General features: G+C 41.2%; 1 protein-coding gene across 1 annotated transcript in view; it reads right to left on the bottom strand.

Moving 5' to 3' along the window:
- The window catches only part of LOC121843446 (unconventional myosin-XV-like), a gene marked incomplete at both ends in the record, with an annotated part of 35104 nt that extends 21706 nt beyond the window's left edge, over positions 1-13398 (bottom strand). Inside the window, 4 exons of the mRNA XM_042313038.1 lie at positions 147-270; positions 369-427; positions 2545-2658; positions 13237-13398. Coding sequence (XP_042168972.1) covers positions 147-270; positions 369-427; positions 2545-2658; positions 13237-13398 — 459 coding nt within the window. The remainder of the gene's footprint in view (positions 1-146; positions 271-368; positions 428-2544; positions 2659-13236) is intronic.
- Between the last annotated feature and the right edge of the window lie 6404 nt (positions 13399-19802).

Raw genomic sequence — 19802 nt, 5'->3', positions numbered from 1 at the left:
AGGGAGAGAGAGAGAGAGAGGGGATACAGAGAGAGAGAGAGAGGATACACAGAGAGACAGAGAGAGGAAAAGTAAAGCTTGATAAAGTTGGCTAAAGTAGAAACTGATGGAAACTGGAAACAGACTGTGTGTGTGTGAGCAGCAACCTCAAAGCCGTATATGTCCAGTATAGAGATGGACAGAGCCTCGTTGCGAGGATAGACCCGCCCATTTATCTTCTCGGTCAGCCAATGAAACAGCAGCGAGTACAGGATCTTAGCAACAGCGTCTCTATGAAAACAGACACGCTGTAGTACAGGTCCAATAGAAGATGCCGGAGGTTAGAACAATACACACACACAAATACACAGACAGACAGAAGCACACACCTGGCATCCACAGCACTCTCCACTGTCAGGGGAGTGTAGATCTTCTCCCGGACTGTATCCTGAAGAGTCAAAGGTCACACAGAGACACAGAGACAGACAGACAGACAGACAGACAGACAGACAGACAGACAGACAGACAGACAGACAATGAGAAGAGGAAGTGACCGTGATGTAGCAGATGTAATGTAGTAGATGTAGTAATTGTGATGTAGTAGAGGTAATGTAGTAGATGTAGTAACTGTGATGTAGTAGAGGTAATGTAGTAGATGTAGTAATTGTGATGTAGTAGAGGTAATGTAGTAGATGTAGTAATTGTGATGTAGTAGAGGTAATGTAGTAGATGTAGTAATTGTGATGTAGTAGAGGTAATGTAGTAGATGTAGTAATTGTGATGTAGTAGAGGTAATGTAGTAGATGTAGTAATTGTGATGTAGTAGAGGTAATGTAGTAGATGTAGTAATTGTGATGTAGTAGAGGTAATGTAGTAGATGTAGTAATTGTGATGTAGTAGAGGTAATGTAGTAGATGTAGTAATTGTGATGTAGTAGAGGTCATGTAGTAGATGTAGTAATTGTGATGTAGTAGAGGTAATGTAGTAGATGTAGTAATTGTGATGTAGTAGAGGTAATGTAGTAGATGTAGTAATTGTGATGTAGTAGAGGTAATGTAGTAGATGTAGTAATTGTGATGTAGTAGAGGTAATGTAGTAGATGTAATAATTGTGATGTAGTAGAGGTAATGTAGTAGATGTAGTAATTGTGATGTAGTAGAGGTAATGTATTAAAAGTATATGTAGTAAACATGATGTAGTAGAGGTAATGTAGTAGATGTAGTAATTGTGATGTAGTAGAGGTAATGTAGTAGATGTAGTAATTGTGATGTAGTAGAGGTAATGTATTAAAAGTATATGTAGTAAACATGATGTAGTAGAGGTAATGTGTTAGTAGTAGATGTTGCAACTATAATGTAGTAGAGGTAATGTATTAGATGCAGTAACTGTGATGTAGAAGAGGTAAGGTATTAGTATTAGATGCAGTAACTGTGATGTAGTAGAGGCAATGTAGTAGATGTAGTGACCATGATGTAGTAGAGGTAATATAGTAGATGTAACCATGCTGTAGTAGAGGTAATGTATTAGTAGTAGATGTAGTAACTGTGATGTTGTAGAGGTAATGTAGTAGATGTAACCATGCTGTAGTAGAGGTAATGTATTAGTAGTAGATGTAGTAACTGTGATGTTGTAGAGGTAATGTAGTAGATGGAGTAACTGTGATGTAGTAGAGGTAGTGTATTAGTAGTATTGTAGTTCTTACTGTGACTGTGTGTGATATAGTAGAGGTAATGTAGCAGGAGTAGATGTAGCAACTGTGATGTAGTAGAGGTCATGTATTAATAGTAGATGTAGTAACCATGATGTAGTAGAGGTAATATATTAGTAGTAGATAATGTGGTTGTGTGTGTGATATAGTAGAGGTAATGTAGTAGTGTGGTTCTGACCATGACTTTGAGTGTGATATAGTAGAGGTAATGTGGTAGTGTTGTTCTGACTGTTCTGACCGTTCTGACCATGACTTTGTGTGTGATAGAGTAGAGGTAATGTAGTAGTGTAGTTCTGACCGTGACTTTGTGTGTGATAGAGTAGAGGTAATGTAGTAGTGTAGTTCTGACCGTGACTTTGTGTGTGATACAGTAGAGGTAATGTAGTATTGTAGTTCTGACCGTGACTTTGTGTGTGATATAGTAGAGGTAATGTGGTAGTGTAGTTCTGACCGTGACTTTGTATGTGATATAGTAGAGTTAATGTAGTAGTAGTAGTGTAGTTCTGACCATAAGGGAATGTGGTAGTGTAGTTCTGACCGTGACTTTGTGTGTGATATAGTAGAGGTAATGTAGTAGTGTAGTTCTGACCGTGACTTTGTGTGTGATATAGTAGAGGTAATGTAGTATTATAGTTCTGACCGTGACTTCGTGTGTGATATAGTAGAGGTAATGTAGTAGTGTAGTTCTGACCATGACATTGTGTTATATAGTAGAGGTAATGTAGTAGTAGTAGTGTAGTTCTGACCCTAAGGTAAGGTGGTAGTGTAGTTCAGACCGTGACTTTGTGTGTGATATAGTAGAGGTAATGTAGTAGTGTAGTTCTGACCCTAAGATAATGTGGTAGTGTAGTTCTGACCGTGACTTTGTGTGTGATGGCCTTCTTGAGTCCCTCAGGAGAGATCTGGAGCAGCTCAGCTAGCACTCTGATCTCCTGATCACTGACCACCGTCGCCACCTCCTGGCCTTCAACCTGTATTACAACAGGGTTAGGGTTATAGTGTTAGGGTTAGGTTTAGGGACAGGGTCAGGGTCAGGGTTAGGGTTAGGGTTATAGGGTTAGGGTCAGGGTTATAGGGTTAGGGTCAGGGTTATTGGGTTAGGGTCAGGGTTATAGGGTCAGGGTTATTGGGTTAGGGTCAGGGTTATTGGGTTAGGGTCAGGGTTATAGGGTTAGGGTCAGGGTTATTGGGTTAGGGTTAGGGTTAGGGTTTGGGTTATTGGTTTAGGGTCAGGGTTATTGGGTTAGGGTCAGGGTTATTGGGTTAGGGTCAGGGTTATTGGGTTAGGGTTAGGGTTATAGGGTTAGAGTCAGGGTTATTGGGTTAGGGTCAGGGTTATAGGGTTAGGGTCAGGGTTATTGGGTTAGGGTCAGGGTTATAGGGTTAGGGTCAGGGTTATTGGGTTAGGGTCAGGGTTATAGGGTTAGGGTCAGGGTTATTGGGTTAGGGTTAGGGTTAGGGTTTGGGTTATTGGTTTAGGGTCAGGGTTATTGGGTTAGGGTCAGGGTTATTGGGTTAGGGTCAGGGTTATTGGGTTAGGGTTAGGGTTATAGGGTTAGAGTCAGGGTTATTGGGTTAGGGTCAGGGTTATAGGGTTAGGGTCAGGGTTATTGGGTTAGGGTCAGGGTTATAGGGTTAGGGTCAGGGTTATTGGGTTAGGGTAATAGGGTTAGCAGCTCAGCTACCACTCTGATCCCCTGATCACTGACCACCGTCGCCACCCCCTGCCCTTCAGCCTGTATTACAACAGGGTTAAGGTTATAGTGTTAGGGATAGGGTCAGGGTCAGGGTTAGGGTTATAGGGTTAGGGTTATAGGGTTAGAGTTATAGGGTTAGGGTTATAGGGTTAGGGTTATAGGGATAGGGTTATAGGGTTAGAGTTATAGGGTTAGGGTTATAGGGTTAGGGTTATAGTGTTAGGGTTATAGGGTTAGGGTTATAGGGTTAGGGTTATAGGGTTAGGGTTATAGGGTTAGGGTTATAGGGTTAGGGTTATAGTGTTAGGTTAGGGTTAGGGTTAGGGTTATAGGGTTAGGGTTATGGGTTAGGGTTATAGGGTTATAGGGTTATAGGGTTAGGGGGTTATAGGGTTAGGTTATAGTGTTAGGGTTATAGTGTTAGGGTTAGGGTTATAGGGTTAGGGTTATAGTGGGTTAGGGTTATAGGGTTAGGGTTATAGGGTTATAGTTAGGGTTATAGGGTTATAGGGTTAGGTTATAGTTAGGGTTATAGGGTTAGGGTTATAGGTTATAGGGTTATAGGGTTAGAGTTATAGAGTTAGGGTTATAGGGTTAGGGTTATAGTGTTAGGGTTATAGGGGTTATAGTGTTAGGGTTATAGGGTTAGTGTTAGGGTTATAGGGTTAGGGTTAGGGTTAGGGATATAGTGTTAGGGTTATAGGGTTAGGGTTATAGGATTAGTTAGGGTTATAGGGGAGTTAGGGTTATAGGGTTAGGGTTATGGGTTAGGGTTATAGGGTTAGGGTTATAGGGTTATAGGGTTATAGGGTTATAGGGTTAGGGGTTATGGGTGTTAGGGTTAGGGTTATAGGGTTAGGGTTATAGGGTTAGGGTTATTAGGGTTAGGGTTAGGAGTTAGGGTTATAGGGTTAGGGGTTATAGGGTTATAGGGTTAGGTTATGGGGTTAGGGTTAGGGTTATAGGGTTATAGGGTTAGGGTTATAGGGTTTTAGGGGTTAGGGTTAGGGTTATTATGGGGTTAGGGTTAGGGTTAGGGTTATATGGGGTTAGGGTTATAGGGTTAGGGTTATAGGGTTAGGGTTATAGGGTTAGGGTTATAGGGGGTTATAGGGTTAGGGTTAGGGTTATAGGGTTATTAGGGTTATTAGGGTTAGGGTTAGGGTTAGGGTTAGGGGTTAGGGTTATAGGGTTAGGGTTATAGGGTTATGGGGTTAGGAGTTAGGGTTATAGGGTTAGGGTTATAGGGGTTATGGGGTTAGGGTTAGGGTTATAGGGTTATAGGGTTAGGGTTATAGGGTTAGGGTTATAGGGTTAGGGTTAGGGTTATGGGGTTATAGGGTTAGGGTTAGGGTTAGGGTTATAGGTTAGTTATAGGGTTAGGGTTATGGGTTTAGGGTTAGGGTTAGGGTTAGGGTTAGGGTTATGGGGTTATGGGTTAGGGTTATGGGGTTAGGGTTAGGGTTATAGGGTTATAGGTTATGGGGTTATAGGGTTAGGGTTAGGGTTAGGGTTAGGGTTAGGGGGTTATAGGGTTATAGGGTTAGGGTTATAGGGTTAGGGGTTAGGGTTATAGGGTTAGGGTTAGGGTTATAGGTTATAGGGTTATTATAGGGTTAGGGTTATAGGGTTAGGGTTAGGGTTATGGGGTTATGGGGTTAGGGTTATAGGGTTAGTTATAGGGTTATTAGGGGTTATAGGGTTAGGGTTATAGGGTTAGGGTTATAGGGTTAGGGGTTATAGGGTTAGGGTTATGGGGTTATTAGGGTTAGGGTTAGGGTTAGGGTTAGTTATGGGGTTATGGGGGGTTAGGGTTATAGGGTTGGGGTTATAGGGTTATAGGGTTAGGGTTAGGGTTATAGGGTTAGGGTTAGGGTTATAGGGTTAGGGTTGGGTTATAGGGGGTTAGGGTTATAGGGTTATTATAGGGTTAGGGGTTAGGGTTAGGGTTATAGGGTTAGGGTTATAGGGTTAGGGTTATAGGGGGGTTATTATAGGGTTATGGGGGTTATTAGGGTTATGGGTTATAGGGTTAGGGTTATATTAGGGTTATAGGGTTATGGGGTTATAGGGTTAGGGTTATGGGTTAGGGTTAGGGTTAGGGTTATAGGGTTAGGGTTATAGGGTTAGGGTTAGGGGTTATGGGGTTATAGGGTTATAGGGTTATAGGGTTAGGGTTAGGGTTAGGGTTATTATGGGGTTAGGGTTATAGGGTTTAGGGTTAGGGTTATAGGGTTAGGGTTAGGGTTATAGGGTTAGGGTTAGGGTTATAGGGTTATTAGGGTTAGGGTTATAGGGTTATAGGGTTATAGGGTTATAGGGTTATAGGGTTATAGGGTTAGGGTTATAGGGTTAGGGTTATAGGGTTATAGGGTTATAGGGTTAGGGTTATGGGTTAGGGTTAGGGTTATAGGGTTAGTTAGGGTTATAGGGTTATGGGTTATGGGTTATAGGGTTATAGGGTTATAGGGTTAGGGTTTAGGGTTATAGGGTTATAGGGTTAGGGTTATAGGGTTAGGGTTATAGGGTTATAGGGTTATAGGGTTAGGGTTATAGGGTTAGGGTTATAGGGTTAGGGGTTATAGGGTTAGGGTTATAGGTTATAGGGTTATGGGGTTATTAGGGTTATAGGGTTAGGGTTAGGGTTATAGGGTTATAGGGTTATAGGGTTAGGGTTAGGGTTATAGGGTTATGGGTTATAGGGTTAGGGTTATAGGGTTATAGGGTTATAGGGTTATGGGGTTATTAGGGTTATAGGGTTATAGGGTTATAGGGTTATAGGGTTAGGGTTATAGGGTTAGGGTTATAGGGTTAGGGTTATAGGGTTATTATTAGGGTTATAGGGTTAGGGGTTATAGGGTTAGGGTTATAGGGTTAGGGTTATAGGGTTATGGGGTTATGGGTTAGGGTTATAGGGTTAGGGTTAGGGTTATAGGGTTATGGGTTAGGGTTATAGGGTTATAGGGTTAGGGTTATAGGGTTAGGGTTATAGTGTTAGGGTTATAGGGTTAGGGTTATAGGGTTATGGGGGTTAGTTATAGGGTTATTAGGGTTAGGGTTATAGGGTTATAGGGTTATAGGGTTATGGGGTTAGGGTTATAGGGTTAGGGTTATAGGTTAGGGTTATAGGGTTATAGGGTTAGGGTTAGGGTTAGGGTTATAGGGTTATAGGGTTATAGGGTTATGGGTTATAGGGTTAGGGTTATAGGGTTAGGGTTATGGGGTTATTAGGGTTAGGGTTATAGGGTTATTATAGGGTTAGGGTTATAGGGTTATGGGTTATTAGGGTTAGGGTTAGGGTTATGGGGTTATGGGGTTATGGGTTATAGGGTTATAGGGTTAGGGTTATAGGGTTATAGGGTTAGGGTTATGGGGTTAGGGTTATAGGGTTAGGGTTATAGGGTTAGGGTTATAGGGTTAGGGTTATAGGGTTATAGGGTTATAGGGTTATAGGGTTATAGGGGTTATGGGGTTATGGGGTTTTGGGGTTATGGGGTTATAGGGTTAGGGTTATAGGGTTAGGGTTATGGGGTTATAGGGTTAGGGTTATAGGGTTAGGGTTAGGGTTATAGGGTTAGGGTTAGGGTTATGGGGTTAGGGTTAGGGTTATAGGGTTAGGGTTATAGGGTTAGGGGTTATAGGGTTATAGGGTTATAGGGTTAGGGGTTAGGGTTATGGGTTAGGGTTATAGGGTTATAGGGTTAGGGTTATAGGGTTAGGGTTATAGGGTTATAGGGTTAGGGTTATAGGGTTATAGGGTTAGGGTTAGGGTTAGGGTTATAGGGTTAGGGTTATAGGGTTAGGGTTATAGGGTTAGGGTTATAGGGTTAGGGTTATTAGGGTTATAGGGTTAGGGTTTAGGGTTATTATAGGGTTAGGGTTATAGGGTTATAGGGTTATAGGGTTATAGGGTTATAGGGTTAGGGTTAGGGTTAGGTTATAGGGTTATGGGGTTAGGGTTAGGGTTATTAGGGTTAGGGTTATGGGGTTAGGGGTTATAGGGTTATAGGGTTAGGGTTATAGGGTTAGGGTTAGGGGTTATGGGGTTATAGGGTTATTATAGGGTTAGGGTTAGGGTTATAGGTTAGGGTTAGGGTTATAGGGTTATAGGGTTATTAGGGTTATAGGGTTAGGGTTATAGGGTTATAGGGTTATAGGGTTATAGGGTTATGGGGTTATAGGGTTATAGGTTATAGGGTTATAGGGTTAGGGTTATAGGGTTAGGGTTATTAGGGTTAGGGTTAGGGTTATAGGGTTATGGGGTTAGGGTTATAGGGTTAGGGTTATAGGGTTAGGGTTATAGGGTTAGGGTTATAGGGTTATGGGGTTATAGGGTTAGGGTTATAGGGTTAGGGTTATAGGGTTAGGGTTATAGGGGGTTATAGGGTTAGGGTTATAGGGTTATGGGGTTAGGGTTATTAGGGTTATAGGTTAGGGTTATAGGGTTAGGGTTATAGGGTTATGGGGTTAGGGTTATAGGGTTAGGGTTATAGGGTTAGGGTTATAGGGTTATGGGGTTAGGGGTTATAGGGTTAGGGTTATAGGGTTAGGGTTATAGGGTTAGGGTTATAGGGTTAGGGTTATAGGGTTAGGGTTATAGGGTTATGGGGTTATAGGGTTATAGGGTTATAGGGTTAGGGTTAGGGTTATAGGGTTATAGGGTTAGGGTTATAGGGTTAGGGTTATAGGGTTAGGGTTATGGGGTTAGGGTTAGGGTTATAGGGTTATGGGGTTATAGGGTTATAGGGTTATTAGGGTTAGGGGTTATGGGGTTATAGGGTTATAGGGTTATTAGGGTTAGGGTTAGGGTTTTGGGGTTATAGGGTTATAGGGGGTTAGGGTTATAGGGTTAGGGTTAGGGTTATGGGGTTATGGGGTTATGGGGTTATAGGGTTATAGGGTTATTAGGGTTAGGGTTAGGGTTAGGGGGTTATAGGGTTAGGGTTATTAGGGTTATGGGTTAGGGTTAGGGTTAGGGTTATAGGGTTATAGGGTTTTTAGGGTTAGGGTTATAGGGTTAGGGTTATAGGGTTAGTTATGGGGTTATAGGGTTATTAGGGTTAGGGTTAGGGTTAGGGTTATAGGGTTAGGGTTAGGGTTATAGGGTTATGGGGTTATAGGGTTAGGGTTATAGGGTTAGGGTTAGGGTTAGGGTTATAGGGTTATAGGGTTATAGGGTTAGGGTTAGGGTTAGGGTTAGGGTTATAGGGTTAGGGTTATAGGGTTAGGGTTATAGGGTTAGGGGTTAGGGTTATGGGGGTTATAGGGTTAGGGTTATAGGGTTAGGGTTATAGGGTTAGGGTTATAGGGTTATAGGGTTATAGGGTTATAGGGTTATAGGGTTAGGGGTTATAGGGTTAGGGTTAGGGTTATAGGGTTATAGGAGTTAGGGTTATAGGGTTATTATAGGGTTATAGGGTTATAGGGTTAGGGTTATAGGGTTATGGGGTTAGGGTAGGGTTATAGGGTTAGGGTTATAGGGTTATAGGGTTATGGGTTATAGGGTTATAGGGTTATAGGGTTATAGGGTTATTATAGGGTTATAGGGTTATAGGGTTATAGGGTTATATAGGGTTAGGTTAGGGTTATAGGGTTAGTTAGGGTTATAGGGTTAGGGTTATAGGGTTATAGGGTTATAGGGTTATAGGGTTAGGGTTATAGGGTTATAGGGTTATGGGGTTATAGGGTTAGGGTTATAGGGTTATAGGGTTAGGGTTATGGGGTTATAGGGTTATAGGGGGTTATAGGGTTAGGGTTATAGGGTTATAGGGTTATGGGGTTTTAGGGTTATAGGGGTTATAGGGTTAGGGTTATAGGGTTAGGGTTATAGGGTTATTATAGGGTTATTATGGGGTTAGGGGGGTTATGGGGTTATAGGGTTATAGGGTTAGGGTTAGGGTTATAGGGTTAGGGTTATAGGGGGGTTAGGGTTATAGGGTTATGGGGTTATAGGGTTATAGGGTTAGGGTTATAGGGTTATGGGGGGTTATAGGGTTATGGGGTTAGGGTTATGGGGGGGTTATAGGGTTAGGGTTATAGGGTTATGGGGTTAGGGTTATAGGGGGTTATTATAGGGTTATGGGGTTATAGGGTTATAGGGTTATGGGGGTTATAGGGTTATAGGGTTAGGTTATAGGGGTTATAGGGTTAGGGTTATGGGGTTATAGGGTTATAGGGTTATAGGGTTATAGGGTTATAGGGTTATAGGGTTAGGGTTATGGGGTTATTAGGGTTAGGGTTATAGGGTTATGGGTTATAGGGTTATAGGGTTATAGGGTTATTATAGGGTTAGGGTTATAGGGTTAGGGTTATGGGGTTATAGGGTTATAGGGTTATAGGGTTATAGGGTTAGGGTTATAGGGTTATTATAGGTTATGGGGTTATGGGGTTAGGGGTTATTATAGGGTTATAGGGTTATAGGGTTATAGGGTTATGGGTTAGGGTTATGGGTTATAGGGTTATGGGGTTATGGGGTTAGGGTTATAGGGGTTAGGGTTATAGGGTTAGGGTTATTAGGGGTTATAGGGTTATAGGGTTATGGGGTTAGGGTTATAGGGTTATAGGGTTATAGGGTTATAGGGTTATGGGGTTATGGGGTTAGGGTTATAGGGTTATAGGGTTATAGGGTTATGGGTTATAGGGTTATAGGGTTATATTATGGGGTTATGGGGTTATAGGGTTATAGGGTTATAGGGTTATAGGGTTATAGGGTTATGGGGTTATAGGGTTATGGGGTTATAGGGTTATAGGGTTATGGGGTTATAGGGTTTTGGGGTTATAGGGTTATAGGGTTATGGGGTTATGGGGTTTTGGGGTTATAGGGTTATGGGGTTATGGGGTTATGGGGTTAGCAGCCTGTTTTACAGGAACACAGTCGAATACATGATATACCATATATATTATAAAACACACTGTTATATACATTAAATACACTATATACTGTATATTATACTGCCATATAAAACACACTGTTATATACATTAAATACACTATATACTGTATATTATACTGTAGTGGTAAAACACACTGTTCTATACATTAAATACACTATATACTGTATATTATACTGCCATATAAAACACACTGTTATATACATTAAATACACTATATACTGTATATTATACTGCCATATAAAACACACTGTTATATACATTAAATACACTATATACTGTATATTATACTGTACTGTTAAAACACACTGTTATATACATTAAATACACTATATACTGTATATTATACTGCCATATAAAACACACTGTTATATACATTAAATACACTATATACTGTATATTATACTGTACTATAAACACACTGTTATATACATTAAATACACTATATACTGTATATTATACTGCCATATAAAACACACTGTTCTATACATTAAATACACTATATACTGTATATTATACTGCCATATAAAACACACTGTTATATACATTAAATACACTATATACTGTATATTATACTGCCAGTGGTAAAACACACTGTTATATAACTTAAATACACTATATACTGTATATTATACTGTAGTGGTAAAACACACTGTTATATACATTAAATACACTATATACTGTATATTATACTGCCATATAAAACACACTGTTATATACATTAAATACACTATATACTGTATATTATACTGTAGTGTTAAAACACACTGTTATATACATTAAATACACTATATACTGTATATTATACTGCCATATAAAACACACTGTTATATACATTAAATACACTATATACTGTATATTATACTGCCATATAAAACACACTGTTATATACATTAAATACACTATATACTATATATTATACTGCCATATAAAACACACTGTTCTATACATTAAATACACTATATACTGTATATTATACTGCAGTGTTAAAACACACTGTTATATACATTAAATACACTATATACTGTATATTATACTGCCATATAAAACACACTGTTATATACATTAAATACACTATATACTGTATATTATACTGCAGTGGTAAAACACACTGTTATATACATTAAATACACTATATACTGTATATTATACTGCCATATAAAACACACTGTTATATACATTAAATACACTATATACTGTATATTATACTGTAGTGTTAAAACACACTGTTATATACATTAAATACACTATATACTGTATATTATACTGCCATATAAAACATACTGTTATATACATTAAATACACTATATACTGTATATTATACTGTACTGTTAAAACACACTGTTATATACATTAAATACACTATATACTGTATATTATACTGGATTAAAACACACTGTTATATACATTAAATACACTATATACTGTATATTATACTGTATGTTAAAACACACTGTTATATACATTAAATACACTATATCTGTATATTATACTGCCATATAAAACACACTGTTATATACATTAAATACACTATATACTGTATATTATACTGCAGTGGTAAAACACACTGTTATATACATTAAATACACTATATACTGTATATTATACTGCCATATAAAACACACTGTTATATACATTAAATACACTATATACTGTATATTATACTGCAGTGGTAAAACACACTGTTATATACATTAAATACACTATATACTGTATATTATACTGTAGTGTTAAAACACACTGTTCTATACATTAAATACACTATATACTGTATATTATACTGCCATATAAAACACACTGTTATATACATTAAATACACTATATACTGTATATTATACTGCAGTGGTAAAGCACACTGTTCTATACATTAAATACACTATATACTGTATATTATACTGCCATATAGAAAACACACTGTTATACATTAAATACACTATAACTGTATATTATACTGCATATACACACTGTTATATAACTTAAATACACTATATACTGTATATTATACTGCCATATAAAACACACTGTTATATACATTAAATACACTATATACTGTATATTATACTGCCATATAAAACACACTGTTATATACATTAAATACACTATATACTGTATATTATACTGCCATATAAAATCACACTGTTATATACTTAAATACACTATATACTGTATATTATACTGCAATATTAAAACACACTGTGGGTTAAGGGTTAAAGGTTAGAGGTATATTATTACTGGTTAGAGGTAGAACACAGGGGTTAGGGGGTTAAGAGGTTAGGGGTTAGGGGTTAGGTTAGAGGTTAGGGGTTAGGGGTAGAGGTTAGGGGTTAGAGGTTAGGGGTTGGGTTAGAGGTTAGGGGGTAGAGGGGTTAGAGGTTAGGGGTTAGGGGTTAGGGTTAGGGGTTAGGGGTTAGGGTTAGGGGTTAGGGGTTAGAGGTTAGAGGTTAGGGGTTAGGGTTAGAGGTAGAGGTTAGGGTTAGAGGTTAGAGGTTATAGGGTTAGTAAACATTCCCTAGGTTAGGGGGACAGTTCTACAGATGGGTTAGAGGTTAGGGGTTAGAGGTTAGGGGTTAAGGGGTTAGAGGTTAGGGGTTAGAGGTTAGGGGTTAGGGGTTAGAGGTTAGGGGTTAGGGGTTAGGGGTTAGGGGTTAGGTTAGAGGTTAGAGGTTAGAGGTAGAGGTTAGGGTTTAGAGGTAGAGGTTAGGGGTTAGAGGTTAGAGGTTATAGTACCTGGTATGGCTGGAAGTAAACATTCCCTAGGTGTAGTACGGAGGACAGTAGTCTACAGATGGGTTAGAGGTTAGGGGTTAGAGGTTAGGGTTAGGGGTTAGGGGGTTAGGGGTTAGAGGTTAGGGGTTAGAGGTTAGAGGTTATAGTACCTGGTATGGCTGGAAGTATACATTCCCTAGGTGTAGTACGGAGGACAGTAGTCTACAGATGGGTTAGGGGTTAGAGGTTATAGTACCTGGTATGGCTGGAAGTATACATTCCCTAGGTGTAGTACGGAGGACAGTAGTCTACAGATGCCGTTCTGCTCATCAGGACTGAAACACAGGATGTCCATGGCACTCTGCACACGACGGAAATCTGCTCCGTCATCCTTCCCCTCTATCGCACAGTCACCACCCTGATACAGAGGACACACCAAGGAGAAATTCTGGTGTAAATATTGGAGGAATGAAAATTAGACGGAGGGTCCGGGTTGTTCTCCCTGGATCCTTTTTTTGTTACATTTTAAAAGCATTTCCTGCAATTATACACAGTTTGACGTGACCTATCATGCCTCTCTTGAGGGATATTTTGTGAGGTATATGGAGGGGTATTTTGAAAACAATATACGTGGAAGGATAAGTAGAGGCCACTCAACCACACCATTCTGTTGTTGGGATACGACCCAAACCATTCTGTTGTTGGGATACGACCCACACCATTCTGTTGTTGTGATACGACCCACACAATTCTGTTGTTAGGATACACCCAGACCATTCTGTTGTTGGGGTACGACCCACACCATTCTGTTGTTGGGATACGACCCACACCATTCTGTTGTTAGGGCACGACCCACACCATTCTGTTGTTGGGATACGACCCACACAATTCTGTTGTTGGGGGTCACGACCCACACCATTCTGTTGTTGGGAACGACCCACACCATTCTGTTGTTGGGGCACGACCCACACCATTCTGTTGTTGGGATAGGACCCACACCATTCTGTTGTTGGGGTACGACCCACACCATTCTGTTGTTGGATAGGACCCACACCATTCTGTTGTTGGGGCGACCCACACCATTCTGTTGTTGGGATAGGACCCACATCATTCTGTTGTTGGGATCGACCCACACCATTCTGTTGTTGGGGTACAACCCACACCATTCTGTTGTTGGGGTACACCCACACCATTTTGTTGTTGGGGCACGACCCACACCATTCTGTTGCTGGGATACGCCCACACCATTCTGTTGTTGGGTACGACCCACACCATTCTGTTGTTGGGGCACCTAATCTACACCATTCTGTTGTTGAGATACGACCCACACCATTCTGTTGTTGGGGTACGACCCACACATTTTGTTGTTAGGTACGACCCACACCATTCTGTTGTTGGTACGCACCCACATCATTCTGTTGTTGGGGGTACGACCCACACCATTCTGTTGCTGGGCAACCCACACAATTCTGTTGTTGGGATACGACCCACCATTCTGTTGTTGCGGTACGACCCACACATTCTGTTGTTGGGAATGACCCACACAATTGTTGTTGGGAACGACCCACACCATTCTGTTGTTGGGGTACGACCCACACCATTCTGTTGTTGGGATACGCATAGACACCATTCTGTTGTTGGGTTACGTCTACACCATTCTGTTGTTAGGGTAGACTGTCACACCATTCTGTTGTTAAGAAGACCCACACCATTCTGTTGTTATAGATCTGTCATTCTCATTGAAAGCCACACCAAGAGGTTCTGTTGTTGTGGGTACGACCCACACCATTCTGTTGTTGAAGAGTAGAACTGTTCTGTTGTTATAGATCTGTCATTCTCATTGAAACCATTCTGTTGTTGGGTTACGCCCACACCATTCTGTTGTTTTGTTTTTACGACCCACACCATTCTGTTACATTGGGGTAACCCACACCATTCTGTTGTTGAAAATACGACCCACCATTCTGTTGTTGGGGTACGCCCTGACACCCATTCTGTTGTTAAATGACCCACACAATTCTGTTGTTAGAAATGACCCACACCATTCTGTTGTTGGAGGACGACCCACACCATTCTGTTGACCCGACCAAATTCACATAGAAATGTGTTATCAATAAGTAATTCTCGTTGAAAGCCAGTCTAAAAAGAGGTAGATCTGTCCTATATGTTATAGATCTGTCATTCCCAGGAAAGCCAGTCTAAGAAGAGGTAGATCTGTTCTATGAACACACATAGATCTGTCATTCTCATTGAAAGCCAGTCTAACAAGAGGGTAGATCTGTTCTATGTGTTATAGATCTGTCATTCTCATTGAAAACTGGAAACTAAGAAGAAACAGAACTGTTCTATATGTTATAGATCTGTCATTCTCATTGGAAAAAGCCATTCTAAAATGTGGTAACTGTTCTATGTGCGCAATTTACGCTATGCATTTTTTCGGTCCCAACATTTTGTTTTTGCGTCTTTTACATTCGGTCCTTCTAAAACAACAATATTTTTGATTATGGAAAATATATTTCCCCTCTCTGGTTTAGAGGACTCAAACAACTAGACTTGCTCAGCTGGTCACGTAAACCGAACAACTTGACAAACTATTTTATCAACCAGGAAATGGAGGTGGATTTCTCCTTTGCACCTTAAAGACATTATTGGAGGACGAACAACCACTGAGCTACAGCTGGTGTCTGTTATCAACAACTGTGTGTCTACAGTGTGTGTGTGTGTCACGTACCTGGTTGAGGTAGTGGCTCCGCCTCTCCGTTTTTGGTGAGGCTCACTGACCAGACTGGCCCATCTCATAAAGACTGTGGTAGTTTCTCTCTGAGGCCCCTGAACCTTATCACACAACACACACTGTGGTAGTTTTCACTGACACACACAACACACACACACACACACACACACACACACACACACACACACAACACATATGGGTTAGAAGATACAGTACAACATAGCTGGGGTTGGAACTGAGCAGTACAGAAAACTGGAAAATCTCCAACGTCAACAGAACCCACTGAGCTACAGCTGGAACAGAACCTCTATTTAGAAACATCAACAGTTAAGAAAGTTATTTTACGCTTCGGGGCATTTTTTCAGTCCCAACAACGTAAGAAGTGCCTATGTCAAGTTTTCACTCTGTCCCTCAGAAACGTCTTCCCGTGTTTGACTGCCTGCTCAACATCTTTACCAGTGGAGGCTACCTGCCCCTCCCCTCTCTGAAGCATCATAGCTGTAGCCCCTCCACGTCAACAACTCACTGAGCTACAGCTGGCCCTCTCCACGCCAACAACTCACTGAGCTACAGCTGGCCCTCTCCTTATATCAACAACTCACTGAGCTACAATGACCCTCTCCCACGTCAACAACTCACTGAGCTACAGCTGGCCCTCTCTTATCAACAACTCACTGATCTACAGCTGGCCCTCTCCACGCAACAACTCACTGAACTACAGCTGGCCCTCTCCTTATCAACAACTCACTGATCTACAGCTGGCCCTCTCCTTATCAACAACTCACCGATCTACAGCTGGCCCTCTCCTTATCAACAACTCACTGAGCTACAGCTGGCCCTCTCCATCAACAACTCACTGATCTACAGCTGGCCCTCTCCTTATCAACAACTCACTGATCTACAGGTGGCCCTCTCCACAACAACTCACTGAGCTACAGCTGGCCCTCTCCTTAAACAACTCACTGAGCTACAGGTGGCCCTCTCCATATCAACAACTCACTGAGCTACAGCTGGCCCTCTCCACGATCGTCAACAACTCACTGAGCTACAGCTGGCCCTCTCCTTATCAACAACTCACTGATCTACAATCAACAACTGAGCTACAGCTGGCCCTCTCCTTATCAACACTCACTGAGCTACAGCTGGCCCTCCTCCGTCAACAACTAACTGAGCTAGGTGGCTCTCCACGGGAGCCAGGTGGCCTCTCCTCAACAACTCACTGAGCTACAGGTGGCCCTCACGCCAACAACTCCTGGAGCTGTCCAAACTCACTGAGCTACAGCTGGCCCTCTCCTTATCAACAACTCACTGATCTACAACTGGCCCTCTTATCAACAACTCACTGATCTGGCCCTCTATCAACTCACTGAGCTACAGCTGGCCCTCTCCTTATCAACTCACTGAGCTACAGCTGGCCCCTCTCACAACAACTCACTGATCTACAGCTGGCCCTCTCCACCTCAACAACTCACTGATGTGGTGTGGTGTGTGTGTGTCTCTCACCTGAAAGATGATGCGGGACTTCTCCAGCAGATACTGAGACGTTATGGCACCACTGATCACACCCCTACACACACACACACACACACACACACACACACACACACACACACACACACACACACACACACACACACACACACACACACACACACACACACACACACACACACACCACAGTGAGTTCTCTTGTCTCTCAGTGTTTAAGTAACCCACGGTTCATTAATAAGTCACGTATGACTGAGCATTATGGGAGTTCAGCTCAACACCGTGTACCTGTCCAACATCAGGGTGTCACTGATACTGTAGCCACCGCCCTGTTACACCAGCAGAGTTACCGTGGTAACGTGGCGTACGGACCACAGGAGGTTGGTGGCACCTTAATTAGGGAGTGAAGGCTCATAGTATTGGCTGGAGCGGAATCAGAGGAACGGTATCAAATGCTTCAGACACGTGGTTTCCAGTCACTCTGTCCTCCCCTCAGCAGCCTCCACTGGTACAGACAGAGTTACCATGGTAACATGGGGTATAGACGGAGTTACCGTGGTAACGTGGGGTATATACAGAGTTCCCATGGTAACGTGGCGTATAGACAGAATTACCATGGTAACATGGGGTACACAGAGTTCCCGCTCCCATCAGCTGATATAAGAAGGGCTTCATGAATACATTTGATTGACTGATTGACTGTGGTAACAAATTAACGTAAATACACTACTCCTCCTCATAGCCTGGTTCCTCTCTAGGTTTATAGGTGTTGTAATGTGATGAAATGCTTCTACCTGATTGATTGATTGATTGACTGTGGCAACATAATAATGTAAGCGCAGTACTCACTCCTCCAGAAATATCTCCACATATTTCCCGGGGCTGACTAGAGTTGTCATTCCGGACCGTTTGGCATTCCCAAAGGATTCCAACAGGGCGTGGCCTCCAGGATCTGTTACCATGACAAACAATCAGTACTAGGAGTAGTTACTAGGGTTGCTAACAGTAGTTACTATGGAACAACAACCAACAACCACTGCAACCGCAACAAAAGCTACAGACACATTACCTCAATCTGGGGGTCAGAGACGGAGGGAGAGAGAGAGAGACAACAGTTAGGGTAATAACAGGAAGTTACGGGTCAGTATGTTTACATGTACACCTGTTGTAATATTGTGTTTACCTGTTGTGTTTACCTGTTGTGTTTACCTGCTGTTTAATCTGTGTGTTTACCTGTTGTGTAATGTTGTGTTTACCTGCTGTGTAATGTTGTGTTTACCTGTTGTGTAATGTTGTGTTTACCTGCTGTGTAATGTTGTGTTTACCTGTTGTGTAACCTGTTGTGTTTAACTGTTGTGTAATGTTGTGTTTTACCTGCTGTGTAATGTTGTGTTTACCTGTTGTGTAATGTTGTGTTTACCTGCTGTGTAATGTTGTGTTTACCTGCTGTGTAATGTTGTGTTTACCTGTTGCGTTTACCTGTTGTGTTTAACTGTTGTGTTTACCTGTTGTGTAATGTTGTGTTTACCTGATGTGTAATGTTGTGTTTACCTGTTGTGTAATGTTGTGTTTACCTGCTGTGTAATGTTGTGTTTACCTGTTGTGTAATGTTGTGTTTACCTGTTGTGTAATGTTGTGTTTACCTGGTGTGTTTACCTGCTGTGTAATGTTGTGTTTACCTGTTGTGTAATGTTGTGTTTACCTGTTGTGTTTACCTGTTGTGTTTACCTGTTGTGTAATGTTGTGTTTACCTGCTGTGTAATGTTGTGTTTACCTGTTGTGTAATGTTGTGTTTACCTGTTGTGTAATGTTGTGTTTACCTGTTGTGTAATGTTGTGTTTACCTGTTGTGTAATGTTGTGTTTACCTGTTGTGTAATGTTGTGTTTACCTGTTGTGTAATGTTGTGTTTACCTGCTGTGTAATGTTGTGTTTACCTGTTGTGTAATGTTGTGTTTACCTGTTGTGTAATGTTGTGGTTACCTGCTGTGTAATGCTGTGTTTACCTGCTGTGTAATGTTGTGTTTACCTGTTGTGTTTACCTGCTGTGTAATGTTGTGTTTACCTGTTGTGTAATGTTGTGTATACCTGTTGTGTAATGTTGTGTTTACCTGTTGTGTAATGTTGTGTTTACCTGTTGTGTAATGTTGTGTTTACCTGTTGTGTTTACCTGCTGTGTAATGTTGTGTTTACCTGTTGTGTTTACCTATTGTGTAATGTTGTGTTTACCTGCTGTGTAATGTTGTGTTTACCTGTTGTTTACCTGTTGTGTAATGTTGTTTACCTGTTGTGTTTACCTGTTGTGTAATGTTGTGTTTACCTGTTGTGTACCTGCTGTGTAATGTTGTGTTTACCTGTTGTGTTTACCTGCTGTGTAATGTTGTGTTTACCCTGCTGTGTAATGTTGTGTTTACCTGTTGTGTAACGTTGTGTTTACCTGTTGTGTAATGTTGTGTTTACCTGTTGTGTAATGTTGTGTTTACCTGTTGTGTAATGTTGTGTTTACCTGTTGTGTTTACCTGCTGTGTAATGTTGTGTTTACCTGCTGTGTAATGTTGTGTTTACCTGTTGTGTTTACCTGCTGTGTAATGTTGTGTTTACC

This window comes from Oncorhynchus tshawytscha, unplaced genomic scaffold (genome assembly GCF_018296145.1).
Source record: "Oncorhynchus tshawytscha isolate Ot180627B unplaced genomic scaffold, Otsh_v2.0 Un_contig_15249_pilon_pilon, whole genome shotgun sequence".
Taxonomy (NCBI): Eukaryota; Metazoa; Chordata; class Actinopteri; order Salmoniformes; family Salmonidae; genus Oncorhynchus; species Oncorhynchus tshawytscha.
This window is presented reverse-complemented; position numbering and strand designations above follow the sequence as displayed.